Source organism: Danio rerio, chromosome 17 (genome assembly GCF_049306965.1).
Source record: "Danio rerio strain Tuebingen ecotype United States chromosome 17, GRCz12tu, whole genome shotgun sequence".
Taxonomy (NCBI): Eukaryota; Metazoa; Chordata; class Actinopteri; order Cypriniformes; family Danionidae; genus Danio; species Danio rerio.
Window position 1 is genome coordinate 38712781 of NC_133192.1, and position 26477 is coordinate 38739257.

Here is a 26477-nt window from a genome sequence, read left to right on the forward strand (position 1 = left end):
TTGCAGGTCTGTTAAAATGGCATGTTTAAATGTGAAAATAAGAATGTTTAATTATATGGACGAATTTACATATATTTCTAGTACAAAAACCTGAACCTTTGATCAAGTCACATCTAGAAGTGTTAACAAACACAACCTACACATTAAGACAAAATTGTTAGCTCTAATTTCAAATAGTAAAGGCTGTTTATAGGACAGATTTTTTCAACATTTTAAACATAATAGTTTTAATAACTAATTTCTAAAAACACATATATAATATTTTACTTGTTATTTCATAAGATACTCATATTTCAGATTACATTGCAATTCATAGACTTAATTAGGCAAGTCATTGGATAACAGTGAAATGTTCTGTAGCCAATTAAGAGAAATAAATCTTAATATTATTATTTTTATTATTTTTTATTTTTTAAACTGCTTCTAATTCAGCCAAACTAAAAGAAAAAAAATCTAAAAGTGTAATAGAAAATATTGTGAAAATGTTTTTAATTAGGTAAATATCCTTTTGGAAATATTTGAAAAAGAATTAGTTTTGAGGGCTAATACTTTTGTGTTGCCCAAGAACAAGAATCGTTGTTGTTTACTAGAACACTTTTTTGTGTTAATTATGACAGACAGACTGATTTATGAAATAGAAACATGAATTATGGCAAAAAGTCTATTGACAAGTAATTGTGTTTAAAAAAAGTATGAATTCGTAATTTATTTTAACAGAAATTAGTTAAAAATGACGCCTAATAGTGATGAAGTAAAAATGTACGTTAACTATTACAAATATGAAATAAACTAGACCCAATTAAATTATTTGTAAAAATTAACGAAATACTTGTAACCCATATTTATGCAAAAAAATAAAAGAAATAAAAAATAAATAAATAACAATGCCAAAAAGTCACAAAAATTTTTACATGAACATATTAAGTAAAAATTAAAGCAACAAAAGTCTAAATTATAAGACGACAAATGTCCTAAATAAGAGTTTGGGAATCTCAATTACTCCTTAATTTAGAAAAAAATAAATAAATAAATAAAAAGTATAAAATGTGTTTTATAGTAAATTTAAGTATATTTGAACAAATCCTTCTCTAAGAACCTTCAGAATAGAGATATTAATAAAACCCTGAAGCAGAGATTTAAGGCTCAGTGCACCAGAAAAATCTCATTAAAAGTATAGTAATTGAAATCCAAAGACACAAAGAGATAAAGTGCAATAAAAGAACAATTTAAGCGTATATGTTAGATGTTTTCTTTCTACTTCACTGAATATAAAAACACTTAATGAAAAAGTTCAAAATCTCTAAATCGACCGGTGTATAAAATAGCAGTTTTTCCCTGCTGCATCTGGCCTAAAAATGAACAATTCTCACATTCTGTATTTGCTTCCCTTTGTCTAGAATCTCATAACTCTGATGTACAAAGAGATCAGGTGGTGCATTACCGTCCGACAATCCTTGCCCAGGGTGGAACACAGAAATACATCAAGCATTTCATTTTGAGTACTGGGAGGCAGACGGTCATCTGTCTTTATCGTGCAGGACGCCAATCTGATCATCTGCATGAACGGCCGAAAAAAAATATCTGTCCTCCAGCAGAGACAGAAGCGAGTCTGGAGGAACAAATGCATTTCGAATATGCATAAGACACACTTTTGAATTTTATTCATTTTACGCATACTTGAGATCTTAATTTCAACAAATGTCCAAGAAAAAGGTCCATTTCAGCTATTTTGATCATGTTGTACCTGTTCGTATTTGGAAGTCATAAGACTGCCATACATCGTTTTCTTATTTGAGCAGAGTACATTAAAATAACAAAGACTGACAAATGTTATTTTTTTATGCTCAAAAAAAGCATTTAAATGTAGTATTACTTCTAATTGCACATCTTAGAACATTAACGTTTTTTAAGATTTTAGAACAACAGCTGTAGCAACAATCAACACAATCTGATTGTGGTTTGTTTTTTTTGTTTAGAAGACAGGATTTATTTTGCCATATTGCTCCCTGTGACTTCTCCCATTTATACTGTAGGCAGTAGTAATATATATATATATATATATATATATATATATATATATATATATATATATATATATATATATATATATATATATATATATAATTTCTAATATGCCATGACAACTATTCGTTTACATGAATCTTCCTTAATGTTCGCTCTAAAATTAAACTTTACTCAGTATTTACTCACCCTCAAGTAATTCAAGTGTTTCTTTATTTCACTGTTAAACACAAAAGCAGATATTTATAAGAATGTTAGATACGGGTAAGCGTTGACTTTCATAGTAGGAAAAACTAAATTTGTGGAAGGTAATGGTTACTAGGTTTTCACTGGGTTTCTGCAGGTTTCATTATGTAAAATTAAAGACTTTTTAAGAACATTAATAATGAAATTTTATACAGGATTAATTGAGTAGCTTTACTTGGACAAAAGCAAAATTAAGACCTGTTCAAAAGCATTTAAGACCTACAACACAATTCTTCAGTGAATTTCAGTCTTTTCAAAGTCTAAAACTTAAGTTTTTGAAATGCAATACATTTTAAGAGGGGTGTCATGGTGGCTCAGTGGTTAGCACTCACAGCAAGAAGGTCGCTGGTTTCATTGTCATTTCTTTGTGGAGTTTGCATGTTCACCCCGTGTTGGCATGGGTTTCCTCCACATGCTCCGATTTCCCCCACAAGCCCAAAGAGATGCACTATAGGTGAATTGGGTAAGCTAAATTGTTTGTAGTGTATGCGTGTATGTCCTGGTCCTCCAGGTTGGGGGTTGAGCATTATTGTGGGGCTAACAACCCACCTCGGTCCAATGGACCAATGGTCCGAGTTTTACACTGTACTCACCGTTTGGCTGACCAAGGGGACACCAGAACAAAGGTGTTTGAAGAAACCTGCAGAACTTTTTGCACTTCCTTATAGGAGAAGAAATACTGCACTTTTAAATCTAAATGTCAAAAATGTTTAAATGAGTTTTCACCAAAAAAATTGAAATAAAAATAAAATAAATAAAACTCAGATGTGATTTCAGCATCTAGTTATTTTAATACATTCTATTAATAGATATTACTTTTATTGCTTTCAACAACAAATCATCCATTTACAAAGCAAAGAACTCATTTTTCTAAATTCATTTTTATATGAATCATTTAAAGCAGCAAGAAAAATCAGCAAGAGTTTAAATAATAATAATAAATAATAACTGTATAATACGGAGAGTACAGCTGGGATACCAAGGCAGTCAAAGATGACAGTTCATTTTTGGGTGAATCTCTAATATACTGATTTGGTTCTCCAAGAAACATTTCCTAATTTCATTGTGAGAAACAGTTCTGCTGCTTAAAACATTTCTAGGAGATTATTAATCTTTTACAGTAATTAAAGCCACAGTATGCCTTATTTTGTCCCTCTTAGATGACTTAGACAAGAGCTTCTGCATACTTTCAGATGACAAGGCGGAGAATGACATGCAGGTAATGCGAGTTAACCTTCTAGCTTTCAAAAATACAGTAAAGAATAACCCTATTTCTGAATTACAGGTGGTAATAATAAGTTGGAGATGAAAAAAAAAATCTTATTGTTGTCTGTGTAGTTTGAGAATGAGCTCTTTGATTTGCAACCTCTTCCTTTTTACTGTTCTTTGTGAAAACCAGCCTTTCAAGTCCATGTTGTGATGAAAAGCTTGAGGTGGGTCCTGAATAAACAAAAACACACAAACACACACAAAAGCGCACACACAAAACCAAAAGCAACAACAACGTTGAAATATGTAACCATTTACAACAAAACAGACAATAATTAGATTCCCCCATTGTAAAATACCTTCAGGAAGCTCTCCACATACTGCAGCAGGTAGATACCGCAGTCTGTATAGTTATCCTGCTTTGGGACGATGGGACTCCATCCATGCATCTTTTCAAAACTCTGTTGAGAGCCCATTTTCACCCTCCATTCCTCTTGCAAGTACCTTAGATTTAAAGGAATCAAAAATAAAGTGACTAGAATGACAACATTGCCTTGTGTTGAGTTTCATTTGTGTGCGTGAGAATGCATTGTCAACTTCAGTGTTTTTTTTTTTTTTTTTTTAAATGCGCTTTATAAATAAATATTGTATTGTATTAACACTTTTAAAGATTAACAGTTTCATTGATTCTCAGGCAAACTTCACAATGGAATACAGAATACAACTTTGTAAAGAATCAACATTTTACCCTATTAATAAACCCAACCCAAACTAAACCCTAACTACGACGTTAAAGTGTTAACAATGCTACAATGCTAACCACTAGGCTACCGTGCCACCCATCTAGGAAAAGGAGGAGTAGAAGTGGAAGGGGGAATTCTTGAAAATGAAGATGGCTGTTATATGGAACTTAGGGTATTTATAGTGGCTTAGGAATAGTCTGATTGGTTAATCATAAATTGAATAATGCAGGACCTATAAGCACATGATCCTCTCGAAATTAGTTTGTAAATAAACTTCACTTAAAATTCCATGCCACTCTTCGTCATCAAATGTCAGATTCAAATCTCTCTCCCATATTTTCCTAAGAGCCTGTAAAGTTCCATCACCGAGACTTTAAATCAACCAGGAGTAGTATATGGATGCTCCATGGCCCAATCCATATATTGATAATATCATACAGCGAGCATCTGCTGACACAGGAAGCGATGCAATAGAAGCAAAAGTTATAGAGAGTAAATGTCTTAACTGTAAATATCGGAAAAACTGGGATCTAGGTATATCGCACTGCTGTTGTAAACGTTCAAATGATTTCAAGCAACCATTTTCAAACAGATCTCCTTGTTTTCCAATGCCCTGTGCACATTCTTTCCAAAAAAAAAAAAACTTTATTAATACACAATTTAGGATTAAACTATATGCTTGAGCTATTATTTAAGTAGGGGTCAAAGCTACACAGATGTTAAATCTTTAACCATATCACCTTTAAATGCCAAATAATAGTGATTTTTCACCTTTCCAACCAGTTTAGTGGACAAGCTCTGTAATAGTGAGATTGAAGGCAAGGCAGACTGCCTAATCTTGTACCTAGGGGGAACTCGCTTTGGGAGAAGTCACCAGTGAGCCAGTGTGTTAAACATTATGTATTCTGCCATTTTAAATGCAACACTGGTAATTTAACCAGATTTGTACGTCAACTATGCGTCCTTGGAATTGATGTAAACAAACTATTCCATCAAGCGCACAAACATTACCACTGAGATCTGAACATGGTCCAGTGCCAGACTTGGCTTTCCAACCAACAAAATGTCCCCCTTGAGAAGACATTGGAAACAGGCGCTAATTGGTGACCTCTGCTGCCTAATGCAGCATGCGGGGAGCACAATAGAAACGACTGCCTGCTATTAGAGTGCAGGTGCAAAAATAAAAGCAAGCACTTGAAACAGAAGAAGATAATTACTGTTGGAGTATCTGCACCTCTGATGATCTTCCACTGGAGGTGAGGGAGTCCATGATGAGGATACATGGCCTACAAACACAGAGTTTTAACAATGAGGCATTTCCTCGACCTGTTACTGCCATCTGGTGACGATTAAAGGCACTGGAGGAAGAGGAAAATGTTCTTGACTCACTTTTTAGACACATCACTGCCACGGTTTAGCACCGATCTGTTTGTCACCACCTGTAATTCAGAAAAAAAGGTTGATACTTACATTTTTTTTAAGATCTAGAAAGAGATCAACTCACATTACCTGCAAGTCATCCTCAGCCTCGTCATCTGAAAGTATTTCAAAGCTCTGGTCCAAGTCATCTAAGGGGGAGAAAATAGACATAATGAGGCATGCTGTGGCTTAATTACAGAAAGAAAGATTAATCATCCACTATAAATATATTAAGCAGCACAATTGCTTCTAACAATGAGATTTAAGAAATGTTTCTTGGAGAATCAAATCAGTATCATAAGAGTATATTAAAAAATGTGCTTTATCTCCTTTAATTCGGAAGTGTTCATGTTAATGAGACTCTTTGAGAGGATCATGCACACCGTGCTCAGTTATTACTTCATTGCTTTGTGGAATCTCTTATATAACTGTATGGTTAACAACTTTTAAATATATTTTAGTGTTCATCAGAAGGAGCTAATTACACAGGCTTGGAATAACTTTAGTGAGTCATTTTTGGGTGTCCCATCTCTTTAAAATCATCCCTGAAAAATCATATGACAAAGACTAGGAGTAATGACTGCCGAAAATTCAACTTTTCCCAAATGAAAGTTTAAAATAGTCAAATCATCCCTCACAGCTGGTGGGAAATAATGAATCTCACAGATTTTGTCTTTTATCTACAGTACGCTATCGTGTTGAACTGGCACCGGAGTGGTTTTCTAAATTACCTATGGATTGGCTCCATCTGGAGAGCTGCTTTGAGGATTCAGGAGAGTAAAAGAGGGACATTGGATTGGGTGGAGATGGAGCACAAAGATACTGCCTTGAATGTCTTCGCTCATTGAGGGAAAGATCCAAACCACTGGTCTGTGAAATCTGGCCAGGGAAGCAGATGACAGCAAGGTACCAGTGAGACCTGAGGAGACATTGTACACAAGGGGCTCTCATTAAGCATGCTCTTCATTAAGCCTAGCCTACACAACCTAGATGTTTGCAAGAACACTAAATAATGAATAAAGACAAATAAATAAGTAGTGTGTGATATATAATTATCTCAATATTGTTTTTTTTTTGAAGAATTAGTAGACCTGTTTAGTTACAGTTTAATTATTTACTCAAACCATTAGAATCAGCAGCGCAATGTCATTTTGTAAATGCACTCTGACCTAACGCGGAAGGTCTAGACTAGGAGTGCCCAAACTTTTTCCTATGATGGGCCAAAATCTAAGCTTGATTGAGAAAGTAAATATAGCAAACTGAATAACATTAAAGTTGCCATGGGTAATTTCCCAATTCATTTTATGATACTTCAAAATAAATAGAAACAATTACTTTTACCGTATGTACTAATGCATTAAAATTAGTTGAAAATGTATATTATTTTAATAAAATTATTACAATAAAACCATTAAAAAAAATCAATTTATAAAACAATGGAGCTCAATGCCGAATACACCAGTCATGCTGAACCTGCCTTTGCCTTGATTAGCACACTGATGTCTTCTGCCTTCTCCCTTATGTGTTAAGTGACAAAAAATCTGATTCATTTGCAACATTTAATCAGTTTGCTTTTTTTGTAGCTCAACAATAAATCAAAAACAAACAATCAGTTACATTAAAATAAAAAGAGAATCTCTATCAAAGGCATTTTTTATCTGACAGGCCAAATCAAAGGATACAAGGGGCCAATTTTGGCCCGTGGGACCTAGTTTGGGCATCTCTGGCATAGATGAACAAAGTCATATTTCTGTTTTTTGAGCACGAGTGTTTTTGGAACTTTGTTTGATTACAGTTTAGCTATGTCCTGAGTTCCTGGGTTTTAATGCCTCTCAACAACTGAAATTTATTCATAAACTATTTTCAATTGGATCACATGCTTATGATTTTCCATGGCTAGTCTCACATTAGCTAACGCATGATTCACCAATCAGACGATTCCTAACTCACGATAAATAACCAGAGTTTCTTACCCAAGTATATTTGTCTTGAAGAATCTCCCTCCCAACCCTTTTTTTCTAGATTGGGTGACACAGCAGCCCAGTGATTAGCACTGTTGCCTCACAGCAAGAATGTCACAGGTAAAGTCCCAAATAAACCAGTCAACATTTCTGTGCGGAGTTCTCCCTGTGCTCGCGTGGGTTTCCCCCGGGTTCCTCCCACAGTCCAAAAACATGCAATCTAAGAAAATTGAACATTCTTAATTGGCATCATAGTTGAACTCTTAGTAATCCTTATATCTCTCCCTAGCCATCTTTTTATCTGTCATTAGCCAGAAATAAGCTTTGGGAGTTCATCGAGCTCAAACTCCCCTCTTGCCCTGCTAACGGGAGAGAGCCCATCTAAAATATATTAATTAATTTTTACCCTAAAGATAGACGAAGGTCTCATGGATCACTCAAAACAATTACTTTTGCTACTTCTTGTTTAAATAACCCTTTTTAAATAAGTTGAAGCAATAAAATTTATGGGGGGGGGGGGGGGGGGGGGGGTTCAATCCACTTAAGTTTAATTCACTTAAGTTTGTAAAAACAGTTAAGTTAACTTAATGGACTTGTGTTGGGATAACAAAGAAATTGAGTGTAACCTAGCATATTTTTTAGTGAATTGAAACAGGATGGAAACACAAAAGAAATTACAGAATTATAGATCGCAAATACTGCATACCCCAGCCAGAAATCCAAGATGTGTAGCTTAGTGAAAAGACTCACATTTGATTAATGGGGACAAACACAAAGTCCTTCTCAAAAAGGTTTACATTCCTGGTCCAAGTTTTCACCCTGTCGTGTCGACACTCTTGAGGGCTGCGGAACAGCGTTAACATAGTTAATTTAATCATAGTTAAAATACATTTGTTAAAGTCTATATTTTATACATACGATAAACTTGTAGCTCCTGAATGCCTTTTTTGATTTCCCTGAGTGAGGTGCTTGAAGAAGAAAGAGCTGAACACATGGTACTGGGTAGTATCCTTTTTTTCCTGCTGCTTGCAGACCAAATACCTGCTCATTATAAAACATGCATGTCATTACAGAAACAACAGACTAAAATATATAGCCACTTCTACAAATCTAACCTTAGATAGAAATCTACTATCACATCGTTTAAAAATTCCCCTTCATCAAGGCAGTAAAAGTCTTCTTCCGTGACAGTTATACCACCCTTTGCTGGAGAAGGGGGATACACGAGCAGTCTGCAAAAACATAGAGAGATGAGGTTTTCTAGATCTAATATCGCAACACTTGATCATTCATTTAGGTCTGTGAACTGACTTTTTGAGATCCTGTACAGGTGATGAATGGCCCTCCATCAAATCATTCTCATCACTGTCTGAGATGCTGAGGGTTGCAATTTCATGTCGGGGAGCATCAGGAGAAGGTGGAAATGGCATCAAGGCTCGCTGAACATTGAGAGAAAGAGGAAAACAACTGAAAATGATGCTGGAGGCACTTTTTTTTTTGCTTTTGTTGCTCACAGACTCAACTTTCGAAAAGAAAAAAGTACAGTAAAAAGGAAATGAAAATTAGGATAGGAAATGGATAGTAAAGGAGCAGGTACACTATTTTTTTTTAAACAGGAAAGGAAACTCAAATGAAAAATGACAGAAGGAAATAAAGACCAAGGCAAATAAGGCAAGTAAAATGGAAGTGAAAGAAAATGGCTAAGTCTGAAATTGCCCATTACGTAGTAGGTAGGTACTGCATTTGAATCTAAATGTACTACTCGGTCGTTAGAAAAGTATGCTCTATACAGTATAAATGCCACCCAATTCGCATACTTATGCCCTATTCTATGCTATTTTGTAGTATAGTGTAAGTAGTGCGTTCACACTGAAAACTCTAAACAGAATAAGCGCACTTTAAATACCCGGATGATGCACTTATTCAACTGTTAAAATGAAGTGTGGAATAATGGACATAGTATTAGGTAGTTTGGTAATTTATTTCACTAATTTGGCAACCGTCAAACGTCATCAGGAAAACGGTTTGAATTTACGCTCAGTAAAAAAAAACGAACAACCTAATAACGTTTATTAATCAGGGGTCGCCACAGCAAAATGAACCACTAACTTATCCAGCACAAGTTTTACGCAGCGCTGCCCGTCACTGGGAAAAGTAATTCATGTAAATGTAAATGCAAATACAAATAAAGTGGAAAATCAACATAGAAATTTAGAAAAAAAAGGAAAGAGGAAGGATAAAGTAGTAATGGTTATAGGAAAGTAGAGAATGTTCTTTAAAAAAGGAAGGAAAAGAAAAGGAAGTCAAAAGACGTGCATTTTCAGTTAAATGACACCAAAAAAAAGGAAAGGGAGGTAAATAAAAAAAAACTGAATAAATAAAATTGAATTTAAAAAAAAAGACAAGGATGTAAATTGAGGAAATGCAAAAGAAAATGTATATTTTTAAATTTAATTACAAAATGACAGGAATTAAAGTAAAAAAGGAGAAAGTTAAAACGTGAAGAAATGAATAAAGAAAAGATTATTTAAAAAGGGAACAAAAAAAATTATGAAAAAAAAACAAAAAAATAATGAAAAGGTAAAGTGAAGTAGTAAATAAAATGACAGAAGCAGAATCTGATGATCAAATGAAAGTAAAAGTAAATGTCTAGTAAAAAGAAGATAAAATTAAGTGCAAGAACAAACAAGGGGGAAGGCAAAGAAAGGAAATATAAAGTTTAAGAAACCTGACTAGAGGCAGGAAGTTCATCCTCTTCGAGATGAAGCATAGCAATCTAAAGACAATCACAGTCATTTTTAGACCGTATATATAAAAACTGACAGTCATATTAAGAATTAAAAAAAAAAAAAAAAACAATTGTCCCATTACTCACCAATAAATGAACATGTATTTGATCTATGAATGGCTTACACAAGTTCACTTGTAGCCATATGACTTTCTAAAATAAAAAAGGAACTGAACGTCATAATAGTGAGTAAATGATTAACCCACCTGTTTTTGAGCAGAGATCTGCGCCTTCAGTTTGTTATTGGCTTCTTCAAATGGCAACTTAACAAGAAAGCCACTGATGTTATGACGCATGCCGATTTCTGTAAATATGTCCTCAAGTATGATTTGCTCTGGGAGCGTGAGCTCATTCTCAAAGATGAGGACGATACAAGTTTCCTTTTCATCTGAGGGGACAATAGAAACCATTTTACATAATCCAACTCTCAAATCAAGCAAGAACAAATCTCACCATGAACCATTCCACAATAGCGGCTCACTCTTGTTCTGAAAGTGCTCTGAATCATCTTCAAGCATGTCAAGCTGGACCTGCAGATGAAGACGTGCTTCATACGTGGTCTGCAGAAAAAGGGCCGGGAGCCGTGGCACAGTGCACCACTCACAAGCAACAATATCTGATGCTTCTATTCGTCCTGCTAATGAAAGAAAACAGAAACTTTTATATTCATTACATTGCATATTTAGAATTAGGCTGTACAATATATAGTTATTGTGATGATAGCATATGCAATATTTGTAAAGCACAGAAGTCTAATAAATTACATTTCATTTATAACTCAAGCATTTGTGTTAAATGCATAAGTTGTTTATCCAAATTTGACCAATTAGATGTGGTATTACTATCTTAACTACCACTTCCCCTAAGAGGTGCTGTTCTACTATTGGCTTAAGTGGCCCAAAGGTGGACCTACAGACTTTTTTTTTTTTTGTAGTTTGAAAATAAAAATCAATTACTTTGTCATTTTAGTATGATCATAAAATATTTTTAATTACAGCAAAAAAATAAAAAGTTCTCTAGGTAAATGTTACAGCAAGAGATATATAGTTATCGAAATACTCAACAACATTGAATATTTTCTCAATATTGTGCAATCCTATTTATGATTCAGCTTTGGTTTTCATGACTTTCAGCATATTTAAATATGCATTCGGAGGTGTTAGTTGAATCTGAAAGTTTAAGGTATTATGAAATGCTTACATCGCAATGTACTCAAAACAAATGTTTGCATATATTTATCGTATAAATACACAATTCTCCAATGAATGCATAAAAAGCATAAACATTTTCTTTTTTGTAGAAAACATGTAGTGTCATTAGCTGTTTAAAAACTGAAAGATTTCTTTTCGATCATGTGAGGAAAAAACTGTGTTTTTAAAATAATAAATAATAATAATAATAACAACAACAATAATAGTAATAAACAAACAACAACAACAACAAATATTATAATAGACAACACGGTGGCGCAGTGGGTAGCACGATCACAGCAAAAAAGTCGCTGGTTCAAGCCTCGGCAGGGTCAGTTGGCATTTCTGTGTGGAGTTTGCATGTTCTCCTTGTGTTTACGTGGGTTTCCTCCGGGTGCTCCAGTTTCCCCCACAAGTAAAAAACATGTGGTATAGGTGAATTGTGTGTGTGTGTGTGTGTGTGTGTGTGTGTGTGTGTGTGTGTATGTGTGTGTGTATGTATGTATGTGTGTATGTATGTATGTATGTATGTGTGTATGTATGTGTGTATGTATGTATGTATGTATGTATGTGTGTATGTATGTGTGTATGTATGTATGTATGTGTGTATGTATGTATGTATGTATGTATGTATGTATGTATATATATGTATGTATATATGTATGTATGTATATATATGTATGTATATATATATGTATGTATATATATATATATATGTATGTATATATATGTATGTATATATATATATATATATGTATGTATATGTATATGTATATATATATATATATATATATATATATATATATATATATATATATATATATATATATATATATATATATATATATATATATATATATATGTATGTATATATATATATATATATGTATGTATATGTATATGTATATATATATATATATATATATATATATATATATATATATATATATATATATATATATATATATATATATATATATATATATATATATAAATATTTAATAAAATCACATACAAAGTTTTCATAAAGCATTACTCTTTGAGATGCACAAGTGATTATTTCCAGGACATAAGATCATAAAAATAAGGACTTTTTTTGTGGCAACGATTAAGCATTTTCAATGCTTTCTGAACTTGGAATTAAACAACTGGAGTCACAAAGATTGTTTTTCCCTAAACATTTGCAATCTTGAAACCTTTGAGTAAACACATCAGAAGATCAAAAAAGACATATTGGTAGTAAATGATGACAACATTTTAATATTAATCAATAAAACATCTGAATTATTTAAAACCTTAATGTCTGGCTTACCTTCAGAACTGATCTCAATGCAATCCACTGTAAACTGTAAATAAAACAAAGCATTTGAAACGTTCAAGATGCAAATATCCATATCAATGCATTATGAATTCAGTAAACCTCTAATCAATATTACAGTGCACTGGGTGCTCAGAGAGCCAGATCTTGCGAATGTCTTGGTCAAGGTCCCAACTTTGAGACATCTTATGTTGAGCATTAGACTGTTCAGCCTCTGTGCGATTTGACTGTTTGGCTCTTTCTTTTTTGCAGCTGGGGTTTTTCTTTTAACACGAGGATTGAGGTTTCCAAACTGTGTTAAAAAAAAGAAAATCACATAAGCTTAAACGAACAGTGATATTAAGAGATTGTGTTTTACTGCATTCTATCTTTGTATACCTCATCTCTCATTCTATATTTTCGCAGAATTTTCAGAGATGTGTTGTCATTTTCTTTAAAAGTGCTTTTCTTGTGATCCAAGATATCTGTTATGCGAAAAAAAAAGCTTGTAACCTGTAATACATGAAATTACAAAACGAAAAAGAAAAACTTGCATACATGTTTTGCTTTTGTTACATTTTTACATATACGCATTTATTTCTTTTGTCTACTTCATAAAAGGCAAAACATACATAAATAAATAAATCAGTTAAAAAACATGTACGTTACCTGAATAAAAATCTTCCAACTGAGTGTCCTTCACACTGTGTTTTAGGACATCTGTGGTCTCATTGTCTTCAATAACACACACATCTCAGTAATGATACAGTTTAAATTAATTAAAATATTTGTGAAAGAAAGAAAGAAAGAAAGAAAGAAAGAAAGAAAGAAAGAAAGAAAGAACTTACCTATAGACTGACTGTTAGAAAGGTCTGTCCTATTTAAAAAAAAAAATAGTCACCAATCTTTTTTTCCATTAGATAAGGCCAACAGTTATTCCTTTAAACATGTTGTTTTACTGATACTGCAACCTTGATTCCTTCATCCAACTGGACTGCAGTGCGTAGATGAAGCGTTTGCCCTTCGTTTTGACCAGTGACGGAGTCTGGTTACTACAATACACAAGAAAATAATTTCATTAATAAAGTGTTACGATAAATCAGTAATTATTGCTGTTTTAACTCGTAAAACACTCACGCCAGTATTGTTCTCATCCCGAGCAGGTTGAGTCCGGTGGCGTTTCCCTTCAGAGGTTTGACTTTCAAACTGTTTTTACGATTTTGCCCAAGTGGACGAACCTCATCGAAAAGAAACACAAACATAACACTGATTTTAATGAGATAAACCAAATTAAATTAAATAGAAAAGGTCCTGTTAAACAATTCGCAGGTGACTTTAATATTTATTGATTTACCAGGGAACTTTAGCTAACGTTACACTTTTATTAGTGTTCTGCTACTCACCATTTTAGAGTGTTTAGCTCTCCTGCTAACAGCTTACAAAACATAACTTTGGCGTAGCGTGACATGACGTAACGTAAATGCAGCCATCGAGCGTTCTGATGATTGACAGGTGTTACCTGCAGCTTTGGAGAATTAGATTCGACCCAATGAATCGAAGCTTTTGAATCTGTTCAATAAAAAGATTCAGATTCAGTGGTACTTTTGAGGTTACAGCCGTTAGGTGGCGGCAAAGTGTTAAAGTGATAGTTCACCCAAAAGGTCCAGAATTTGTACTTTTAACTATTTTATGTGCTTTAATATTATAAAATATACTTATTATATAATTAATATAATAACATTTAAAATTAAATATATTGTGTTAAATGTAAATTTAAATAACTATGGCCCATGGAGCCTCAAAGCCGCGAGTCACGTGACATGACTGAGTGGTCAGATTTGCGACATCCATACCAAAGAGCTCAGAACTATGCTTTTTGTCCATACAGAGTAACGTTATATGGTCAAAAAGAGCAAGAGAGGCAGATAAGGCAGGCAGCGACATTATGATCGCAAAATATTGAACATGTTAAAAAAAGACTGCCAAACAGAGTAAGGTTAAAGTTACGTACTTCCTAACAGATGAAAATCTGTGGTTAACTGACCGCATTAGCCGAGACGTCCTGTATATTTATTGACTTGTCCATGACCTCCATTTCTCTATTTTTGACATTATTGTTTTTTAAATAACTGTCCGACGAAAGCTTTAATGGCAAGCGGAGTCCCCAGCCATCAGATGTCACTTCACAGCAAAAGGCGCTAATCCCGTCACGCCTGTGTTACTGAGGCTGTTTGCTCACTTCATTCATTTTATTCTGATCAGATTTCCGATCGCTCAAACCACTTCAGAAGGTGGTCTGGGATGCATCCAAGATGAAACTGGAAGGCTGTGATCTTTTTTTAGACAAAATTCATATAATTAAATTAAATTATGACCTGGATAAACTTGAGCTGCTCCTGAAACACCTGTAGGTGCACTTTTACAGCCAATCTATTAAAACATATTTACTATAGGCAAAAAAAAATGTCCTAATTATTCAGGCCTTTAGCCAGGCGGGTTCGAAAGACCTGGCACCCTCACTGACAAAGGTCCAGAATTTGTCCCATACATGAGCTCATTTATCCTATTTTGACTGCTATGCCATCATAAGTAATGAAAATAATCCATCGAAAACGGCTTTAAGACCAAAAGGAATCCTCTGTCGGCTGTTGCTTCGGTGGGAATATAATCTGATGTAAGAGAAGTCTTCTTTCACTACTGTATTGTTTTTAAGTAGAGAAAACATTTTACAGAAAACTTTATTCTAAATCTTGGACCTTAATTCTGCAATAAAAATAAGCAATAAAAAGGTGTGAAGCACCAGAAGCGAACCATATTAAATTAATTTAAATATATTTTGGCTATTGTTGATATCCAGGAATTTTCAAATGTTCTTTTTTTACCAAAGAGACAAATTCAAAAGAATTCGTTACAATTGATTTATTAATAATAATAATAATAATATTATTATTATTATTATTATTATTATGTTTTAATTATTAGTTTTTTTTTATTAAAATGGCCAAATTGGGACTGAGGACAGTTGTGCTGGCCAGTTTGTTTTTTGTCTTATAAATGACAGTGGGCTGCAGTTTTTTTTTTTTTTTTTTACTTTAAAACTTTAACAGATTGCTATTTTTTCCTAATGATATTTGATTTAATAAATTTGTGTTTTAAAAATTATTCTTGTTTAATTTTTTTGGCAATTTTTATTACATTATTAAAGTGTAGATATGATGACATCTGACTAGTTTATCCGCAAAAAAAATAAGATGCAGTATTCACAAAATCTTACAGTATTAATTAATTAATATTTTATCCATAACCCGCAGTAAATAAAAATAGTAGTTGATCGATACATAAAAAGCAACAACATGCAAATAAAAAGAACGCAGCCTTTAATTATTTTTTCATAGGATCGCGTATTAGATTAGTACGATAGATTAACACAGACTGATTTTATAGCACCAGGTAAAACATTCTGACTCCTTTATGATAATTAAAGACATTGAAAATAAATACAGGCCAAAACTGAACATGGAGGATGATCTCCAAAATTAAACAAATAGTCTTGTGCTGAAAACATGGTGTCCACCAGGCTCATTGAGATGAGGTTAATATTAAATTGTATGTTATTAAAAAAATTTCCCAGAGATGGGTTGCGGCTGGAAGGGCATCCGCTGCGTAAAAATGTCCTGGATAAGTTGGCGGTTCATTCCGCTGTGGCGACCGCGGATTAATAAAGGGACTGATCTCTGCTGATCTCTGCTTTTAGGTCGGTCTCTATAGAGCAGAGGGCTGCAGGTGCTCAGTGAAGCTCTTCGAAGAGTAATGTTGTGCTGTTGCTTTAAACTCATTGCAGTTATCCAGTCATTTCCTCCCACAGATGGACTAATGGTAAATCTGCTGAGGCATTTTGGATGAGTATCAATGAGAGGTTACATTTTAAATCTTAAGCATAAAGAATAATAAAAATGCATTTTGTCATGATGGTTTGTTGTATAGAATGCGTGGACAATGTCAATTTTCACCAATGTTTATTTACTCAAAACAATGTATGCAAACACAATTATGGCCATACTGAGACAATACAAGACGACTCAGGTTCTCTACACAGAGAGAGGTTGAAACCAGTGACTGCGGCGTCTGGCATTTCTGTCTAATTTGATCCGGGCCTTTTACAAATCTGAAGTGATTTATGGTTATAAGCCCATTTGCTATTCAATAGCTGAGCCAAAAAAATACAAAAACGAACAAAGAGTCACATTAATGCAGCAACACTAGCAGCAAACGTCAGTTCAATTCGACATGACATCATCTGATCAGTAGTATCTCGTGTTTGATTGCCACTAAAATAAAAAAAAATGTGCACAATAACAACGAGTTCTGTCCCTCATGCTCAACGCTCTCATGAAAACAAGCTAGATTTGACGCTGACAGCACTTTCCATCAATATGCTGAGCTTCCACTTGTCAATCTGAGGAGTCAGAATGTCAAAATCCAGCACAAAAAGAAAAACAAGAACGATTTTTGAACATTCACTCATCAATTGTCAATGTATAACATTCACATGCTCCCTGGGTAATTAGCAAAACAACCTGTCATACTGTACATTACACATTTTAAAGCCATTTGAGTTGACCCTGTCACTGGCTCATCCACGTTTAAAAGTATAAAAGTCCTGTCCGCAGCTTAGCATTTACAGTTGTCCATCATGTCACTGACGAGCTTGACATCGGTATCTTAGCAGATATAAAAGATTGATGGACTTGATATTTGAATGTTTTTTTCATTAAAGGGACAGTTCACCTAAAAATGACATTTTTATCATTAATTATTCACCGTTGTGTTGTTTAAGATGTGTTGTTTTGATTGTAGACTGGATGGAAGATTTCAAGCTTTAAAAAGTATGTAAAAGCAGCATAAATAAATGTAAATTGGACATACAGTTGAAGTCAGAATTATTAGCCCCCCTGTTTATTTTTTCTCCAATCTCTGTTTAACGGAGAGAAGCTTTTTTTCAGCACATTTCTAAACATAATAGTTACAATAACTCATTTCTAATAACTGATTTATTTTATCTTTGCTATGATGACAGTAATTACTATTTGACTAGATGGCAGGTTAGACAATCCAAAACAAAAATAGCTTAACGGGGCTAATAATTTTGACCTTCAAATGGATTTTAAAAAACTTAAAAACTGCTTTTATTCTAGCCAAAATAAAACAAATAAGACTTTCTCCAGAAGAAAAAATATTATCAGACATACTGTATAATTTCCTTGCTCTGTTAAACATCATTTGGGAAATATTAAAAAAGAAAAAGGGGGCTAATAATTTTGACTTCAACTGTAAATGCAATGTATATTGTAGCTGTAAGATAACTTTTTGTGTGAAATACAGTCTAAAATGTATTGCTGAGAGCAGGGGATTCCAAACTCAATCCTGTCCTGCAGATTTTAGCTCCAACTAACCTCAACAAACCTGCAAGGATGTTTCTAGAAAGCCTATTAAAAGCTTAATTCGCTATCCCAGGTGTGTCTGATTGTAGTTGGAACTAAACTTCGCAGGAGTTTGGACACCGCTGGGTGAAAGGCTTCAATTTAATTAAATAGAATTCAAGATACAGTTCTTCAATATTGTGGCACATTGCTACCACATTTTATTTTGTAGACTCAACGATGCTGTAATAGCAAGATGCTGTCTTGTTAAAACGCTATATTTTCTCATAATAACGAGTTGTTCTTGAAACAATATATTTTATTGTAACATTGTCGACACTAAATAAAAACACTGTTTTTATATTTGATCTATCATTGAAAATGACAATAATAATACTCAAAGTGAATCAGCTCACAGTTCAACAAAACAACACCTTGTTAGGACGAGAATATATATTGTACAAATTGATTTCATCATCAGAAAACTGTTTAAATTATAAATTAATGCTGCTATTTTAACAAAAACTGCTCAAATAAATAAGAATAAAGCATACAGATCACATCCTGTTTAAAGCCTAAACGCTTCAGTTATTGCAAAGAGCTTAGAATCACCAAGAGGCGACACTCAATAGAGCGATTCCGGCGATTCTGCCATTTTGGATTGAAAGCGATCGACCATATCTTATTGCTTACATGATGGCAAGCAGCTGCTTTGTTTGTCATTAATTTATTTAAAAAGCACATTAAAGCTAAGATGCAACCTGAAAAACAAAAATACAACACTTACTATCACAATCATCTATTTTATTCATCATTTATTTTACAGACCTAATGTATATATTTTGACCATACTCATTTTTTTTGAAACTCACTTTTAGCTGAAATGACTTTAAACTGCTTTAATTTATTAGTTTATGCACTGGCATAATATAAATGAATACTGACATGTTCAATTAAATTAACATGACTTTTAAAAAGGGATGTTGATAACAGACTCGCAGTACACTTTTTGCTGCAGTATTATATGTAATAGTAGATAGTATTTTTGTCCAGTGTTGTCTGTTAAAGAAAGACTAATAAAGCTTTTATGTAAAAAGCCACTTTGTCCAAAATGATTGAATTCTGACACATAAATTAATCATTCACACACACACACACGCGCACACACACACACACACACACACACACACACACACACACACACACACACACACACACACACACACACACACACACACCTATGTTAATGTATATTATTATTATAAATATGTGTACTGATCTGAATCCAATTAAACACATATGGGGAATTCTGAAGAGGCATTACATTGAGCATCTCTTTGAGCAATTTTACAAGAGGGGTCATTTTTGAAGAATGGAAAAGATAGATGTTTTAAAATGGAGCCAACTTGTTCATTCCATGCCTAGAAATCTCGGTGCTGTCATTAAAAACCATGGTGGCCATACAAACTAGAAAAAGTAGTTTTTAATGTGTGGTATACTCATTTTTGCACCACCCTAATTTAAATAAAGCAAAAAAAAAATTGTAATTGAAGTTATTTTGTTAACCTTGTATACTTTCCTATCATAGGTTAAACAGATATTATATAAATCATAGTCTTGTCAACATTTGGAAATTGTTTTCTTTTCACTGAGATATTGTTTAAAATGTTGCTTTCCAATAGTGGGGTATGAATATATAATATTGAACTCATATTTATGTCTTTCATTCTGTCTAGCGTTAGTTATACGTGCTGTTATTTTATCGGAATTTTCATTCCAAAATGGCCTCTGCATGACACTAGCGCCATCTAGTGGCTGTTTCCCCAAATAGCAACAGAGTGTCGCCACTTGGTCAAGTGAATTTGTCTGCAGACTGAAAGATGGGGGCGTATGATGAAGAGGCGAAACTTGCAGTTATCGTCACAACGTGATGGCGGAAATACTTACCAGAGAACATTTTCAGCAAATGTTTCATGAGCTTTCTCTAAATTTATCCACAACCAATTCATTTGATATAATATTATATTCATTAGCAACTCCACCATGCTACTTCACTCGCTGACTTTATCTGTTTTGCCATGACAGTCAACTTGGCGCCGCCCCCTGTGGTTGCAAATAACAGTACAATGGCAAGCGTGTCAAGTATGAAATTCTCTGCAATTTGTTGCTGTATGTTAATAACTGTAATGGTTGAGTTTAAGTTTGGGGAAGGTGAAGAGTTAATAACTGTGATGGTTGGGTTTAGGTGTGGAGTAGGCGTAGGCAGTAATAACTTAGGTACAGCGCCATCTTGCTGACAATATAGTTTTGACATGTGGGCCTCAAACATCAAGTTTCGCCTCTAATGTACTACAAGTTATGCCCCAAAGGCCTCGTCACGTTATGCCCCTGTCTTGCAGTCCGCAGACAGACCCTTCTCCTCTTGGTGATTCTAAGCTCTTTGGTTATTGTAACCATGTGGAAAAAATTACCTTATTTTTATCCCTCTTCGTAAAGTCCTACAGGTAAGGAACAACTTGACGGTGAGTAAATGAAAACAGAATCGTTATTTCTGAGTGAACTATCAGAAATGTAAAGTGTGGAGTCAGTGAGAGAAACACATTAGAGCCGAAGACACAGATGATAGACTGATACTGATCATTTCATACTGAATGGAGCCAAGGCAGACCTTAAAGGAAATGTGTATGAAATTCTCACAACAAACGACTGCATTCCAGGAGACACCTGTCTACTTTTTTCCTTTTAAAAATGTCTTTCCCATCACAATATTTACATTTTTTTCTCAGTCCGTTGCGCTACCCACAATATATGCCTACCTTTGTAGTTCATTCTCTATGTCGATATGTAATACATGCTGAGACTGCTAGGATGTGTTGTTGTTGTTGGTGGTGGTGGTGATGCTACTGTCTGGATGAGGTGCATAAACCAGTGTCAGAGGACAAACAGATCGAGTATATATGGTGAGCCCATAGATCTGGAGGAAACTGAGGGGATTTTAAGATCGTGCGTTTTGGGGGGGACTCATTCAAAGTGATGGGGAGAGGAAATGGTGAACGGGTCACGACCATGTGGAAGAGGAGGCTCAGTATTCGTCCTGGTCCAAGTGAGACTGCTCGTCGATTTCATCATCTTCTGGTGGTGCAAAGCCATCCTGTATGAAGAATGAGCATCTTTTAGCATGATCATGGATTTTAAACTTGGATTTCTGCCTCTATAAATGTATACAATTAAAGTAACATTTGAAATATTACAGTGATTTTAGTGCAGTTTCATATTAGGCATTTGACTATTTCCCATCACTTTTATGACCAACATGTAATGCCTTACGACTAGGTCCAGACAGAATTTTTTTGCTATTTCTGCAGATAATTTTGTAACAAATCAGCAGATTTATGCAGAATGATTTTGGGAGTATCGAAGTAACTAAAAACGTAATCAAAGAAATGAAAAATAATACCTTTTAAACTTCATTCATTCATTTTCTTGTCGACTTAGTCCCTTTATTAATCCAGGGTCGCCACAGCGGAATGAGCTGCCAATTTATCCAGCAAGTTTTTATGCAGTGGATGTCGTTCCAGCCGCAACCCATCTCTGGGAAAACCTTTTTTTTTTTTTTTTACTTTTATTTAATATTTACAATGCAAGGCCAATTAGACCCATTTATTTGGTAAACAAAGCAAGTCTCTCATGTAATATAGCTAATACAAGACAAAATATTACATCACAAACTATATTGTGAATAAATCATATGAACATTTTTATATTAGTCAATAACATTACTGTAATTAATTTAAAAATTGATAAACATAAATTTACAGTAAAAAAAAAACTGATTTAATGATGGGCTAAAAATCTGATGAGATCTGCTGATTTTTGTGCACGCAGATTTTATGTGGGCCTATGTATTACTAAACAAAGGGCACCAATGTAAGTGTGCACAACATGTAAGTGGCACAAAATGCCATGTATTAAAGCAGTGGTTCTCAAAGTGGGGGTCGGGATCCCTTGAGGGGTCGCAGAACAATGAAGGGGGGTCGCCTGGTGATTTCCAAAAATCTACTTATTATTATTAGGCCATAAGAATTAACATATTTTATCCATAACCAACTGAAGAGAAAAAAACAGTCGTTTATAGTTATTATAGTAGCTTATTTACTTGTTCTATTGGATTGCGACCCCTGGGGTAAATACATTATATTAAAGACAGCAATAGCGTCAGATGCAGCAGATTGATTTTATAACACCAGGTTAAACTTTCTGGCCCGTTTACAGCACTGATATACATAAAAAAAAAAATTAACAGAAGAATAGACTTTGGTCTATTGGTGTGTGTGTGTGTGCACCATTGCATGCAAGTTTTCTGAATTTATAACCACCTCAGAGGATATTGGGGGTCGCGAGTCACAATCATTGTTTTGGGAAAAAAGTTTGGGAACTCCTGTATTAAAGCATAATTAAAAAAAATTTTATGTTCGTATTCTTGTATATAATTGTTTGTATATAATTGTTATATAATTGTGTGTGTGTGTGTGTATGTATATATATATATATATATATATATATATATATATATATATATATATATATATATAACAAAATTAAGATTAATACAAATAAAAATAATACTAGGACAAAGTTCAAATATGCCTGTCAATGCAGAGGAATTAAAAAGCTGTAAAGAACTTCTGTATGTTTGATTTTTCATTTCTTTGATTTAAACTGAAAGTTACTGCTATTTCATGCAATTGTCTTTACTATTTCGCAAACATTTTCAGTTTTAAAGTGCCCATATGAATTGGAATGGTGTTGAGTTGTAGAGTTCACCTCAAAAACTGAATGTCAAATTTAGCATTTTTTAAGGCAAAATATTATTCCTAAATCCTGAATATGTAAGATTGTATTTTAATAGCTTTTTTATTTAATCCATTGTTTCATGCAAGGATATTTAACAAGATGTTTATGGTTAACACAATTTAAAACAAGCTTTAAAACAAGATTTAACATTTGTTTGAAGTTTGCACCATGTTGACCACTTAGGCTACGTTCACACTGCAGGTAAATGTGGCCCGAATCTGATTTTTTTCCCCCTCATGTGACTGACAGTGTGAACAGCCCAAACCGCATGGAATCTGATCTTTTCAGGTCAGATCTGTGCCACTTCCATATGTGGTCTTAAATCAGACACAGATCTGATGTTCTGCAATGCGACCACAGTGTGAACGGTCATGTCGGATTTCATGTGACTTTTACGTAATCTTTGGGTGACATGCGTCATCATTCTGTGCTGCAGACTTCATCTACCCCTCAGCAGCACAGTAGAATAGTACACAGGGCGATTACAGCACCACAGAAAGTTGGTTGTTCATGTTGAAAAAGATTTTGAAGGCATAACTGGTCCTTGTTAACTAATCTGTTTAACGATTGAGGCACGGGTTGATCACGAAGCTGAAAAGCGTTGTGGGTGTTGCAGATAGGGGATTCGGGTGCAAATGAGGAAGAACTTTCTCTTCGAGAGAAAAAAAAGGGCAGCTGCTCAAGCACCCAAACCGCTCTTCTGCATGTGTCTGCTGTTTATAACGAAGTAAAATTAAATGACTCCGCAAACTGAGATAAACCAACTCCGCCTTCACAGTTCAGTCTGCGGCTGCTCATTAACCCTTGATGAGTTCACTACACCGGTGGTCAGAGCGCCACGCACAGCACTTGTCATAAATCACAAACGATCAGTGTTTTTTTTTTTTTATCACAGGAGACTTATTTTAGGTCTCAAATGCCGAAATACACATTAGTAGTAGCAGAGCAATCATTTACACTTTATGAATTACACCACGGTTGTCCGTGAAAAAGGTAATAATCATAAAAGCATGATCTGACAACGTGCTTACTCATGCAGCATACACGTGTGCGGATAATTAGACATTTTGTGCTCTGCATAATGCACTTTTGCGCATGCGGGTCAGTTTAGGACCATGATCTGTCCACACTGCAAATCTGATATTGGCCACATTTATAAGAGCAGTGTGAACAGCCATGCAAAAAAATCAGATCTGAGAAAAAATTAGATTTGAGCACTAAGCCTTGCAGTGTGAACGTAGCCTTAAAAAAAAAAGCTTTCTTTAAGGTTTTTAAAGTAAAAAAAAAACACAGATCTTGATTTTGCCAATTATAATGTTAAAAAATCTTGCTGCCTTACATTTTTTATTTGAATCAAATTAACTAGTCATCTCAACAACTGATTAAAATTTAGATTTAGGGCTCTATTTAATGATCTAGGCGTAAAGTCTTAATAGCAGGGCGCAAAAGCATTAAGGGCATGTACGAATCCACTTTTGCTATTTTCAGGACAGAAAAATATGCTCCACACCGTGACAAATGGTCTAACGGTGTGCTTATTCTCTTAATAAGTCTTATCCCCTATTCCTTTTAACAGTCAGTTGATTCACATCATTGCGCATTTGCTTTTTACGTGGCGGATTTTGTAATTAAAAAAAAACTGAACGCTTCACTAGCGAGAAAACAGTTAAACACACCATCTACAACACAAGGATAAAGAACGAGCCTCCTCCTGTCCTCCTCCTATACTTAGTGGATTTTATATTTCCGTAGAAAGTTATAATTTTTGTACAATATTTTAATCCTTTAATTCTTTTTCATTTGTAAAGATAACTGCGTATTGCTGTACATCCTGTGCGTATTAAGCAATGTGTATACTAAGGCACACAACTAAAGGGCTCTGCGCTAGACTTTAGACCTGCAGTCTATTTTAATTACTCAAAATAGCAACACAGCAATAATGCGCCTTAACACACCTCCATTCTGGACCGAACACCCAAGAGTCCAAAAAGCCGGGCAAATGGACTTGCTATTTAAACAACATGGTGCAAAGCAGAACAACTGCTTTGCGTTGGTCTGAACATAGCAACACATCGCCCAAACACGTCTTGCGCCTTATTGCGCCTGGTGTATGATAGGGCCCATAAACTTTTACTTTGCATAGCTTAAAAAATGTAGTTGAAATCTGATTAACTTAAACAACAAATATTTGTTGTCTTGACTTTTAGTCTTTTTTTTTCCGGTGTTTTGAATATGAATTGTATTCGGTGTATGAATTGACCTGATGAGTAGATCAGTCATATAATTGGCAAAAAACAAAACAAAACATATAAAGGCATTAGAAGTACCTCTGTGGCATACAGAATGTCAATTATCCTACTGATAACCGGGCTGCTTTCAGCCTCATGGTCTTGACAGATCAGTTCAATGTCTCGTAGTTTGCTGAAGTAGAAATCTCTCTCCTTCTCCAGACCGTCAACAGTTAACTTCAACTCCATCAACTTCAAAAAAAAAGCACAAGACAAAGAACAAAATGAAGATACAGCTCATCAAAACAGCAGACAAAATCTCAGAATGATCCATTTTCCCCTCAATTAAAGCTAACAGGTGCTAATGTTGTCTTAATTGACGCTCAACAAACACAAATCTGTTAAAATCTTAAAGAAGGTAGTGAAGGGTTTCATGAAAAAGTCTATTTGATTATTATAATGACACGATTCACTTCTAGACTAATTTCAGAATATTAAATGCGATTATCTGAACAGCTGGGATAGAAGATCAGGAATGGTCTGAAGATAAGGAAGACAAAAAGATGACAAAAGCAAAATCTTCCTACACTTTTCTTCCTATACAATCCAAAGTATTCTAAGGTAGAGTAAGTCATCCTTACCCTCCCGGGGACTCTACCTGTTGATTAAGCTCCGTGATTTCAGCATCACTCCCCCCGTTTCGGGCATGTGTGGGGTTCTTCCTTATGGTGGTCGTCACCCTCTGTGGCGTGGGCATGTTTTTAGGTACTGTTGGTGATGTTCTCTGAGGCCCTGAAATTGGAAATATTTTGCATTTGAGCAACAACAACAAAAAAAAAAAGAGAAATAAAAACTGATCCATGCAAGTTTTCAGTTTGTCTCGTTTCTTTTTTTTGTAGCTCTTATAATATATTCAGATCTGTTCTGACCCAAAGACATACACTAAAAAATGCATGGTTTTACACAAGTCGTTCATTTGTTGTTTCAGCAAAATTTGTTTAAACATTATTCGTTTTTACAAAATAGAGTGGATTAAACATGAAACAATTAAGTTCCCCTTCGGGGGGAACTTCAGCACTATAAGTGGATTTGATTGTAAA

The 26477-nt window shown here is 34.3% G+C and overlaps 2 protein-coding genes across 20 annotated transcripts in view; both read right to left on the reverse strand.

The window, feature by feature from the left end:
- Window positions 1-3039: 3039 nt before the first annotated feature.
- Window positions 3040-14328, reverse strand: senp6b (SUMO specific peptidase 6b). 16 transcript variants are annotated; one of them, XR_012393053.1, is made up of 21 exons: window positions 14279-14328; window positions 14013-14113; window positions 13847-13927; window positions 13724-13752; window positions 13545-13610; window positions 13275-13360; window positions 13015-13188; window positions 12891-12924; window positions 10870-11022; window positions 10595-10776; window positions 10329-10376; window positions 8912-9039; window positions 8716-8832; window positions 8519-8641; window positions 8351-8443; window positions 6371-6558; window positions 5730-5788; window positions 5610-5659; window positions 5455-5506; window positions 3837-3981; window positions 3040-3708 (listed from the first exon to the last, which is right to left on the reverse strand). XR_012393053.1 is itself a non-coding variant. In XM_073927798.1 (21 exons), the coding sequence occupies exons 1-21, from the start codon at window positions 14279-14281 to the stop codon at window positions 3589-3591; spliced, it is 2049 nt and encodes a 682-aa protein (XP_073783899.1). In that variant the 5' UTR covers window positions 14282-14328; the 3' UTR covers window positions 3040-3588. The 16 variants fall into 16 exon arrangements, 8 of the variants coding, with proteins under 8 accessions (XP_073783899.1, XP_021323225.2, XP_073783898.1 ...); XR_011007052.1 differs by having other exon boundaries at window positions 10870-11025; XR_012393052.1 differs by having other exon boundaries at window positions 13545-13628.
- Window positions 14329-16874: 2546 nt separating this feature from the next.
- The window catches only part of mapre3a (microtubule-associated protein, RP/EB family, member 3a), a 33276-nt gene continuing 23673 nt past the window's right edge, over window positions 16875-26477 (reverse strand). For 2 of the 4 annotated variants that reach the window (XR_012392755.1, XR_012392754.1), the window contains exons 5-7: window positions 26019-26169; window positions 25477-25629; window positions 16875-21446 (exon numbers count right to left, since the gene is read on the reverse strand). Coding sequence is in view for 2 of the 4 variants with exons in the window: in XM_005158846.5 (XP_005158903.1) it covers window positions 21378-21446; window positions 25477-25629; window positions 26036-26169 (356 nt within the window). In the remaining 2 variants the exon portion in view is untranslated. 4 annotated transcript variants of the gene reach the window in all.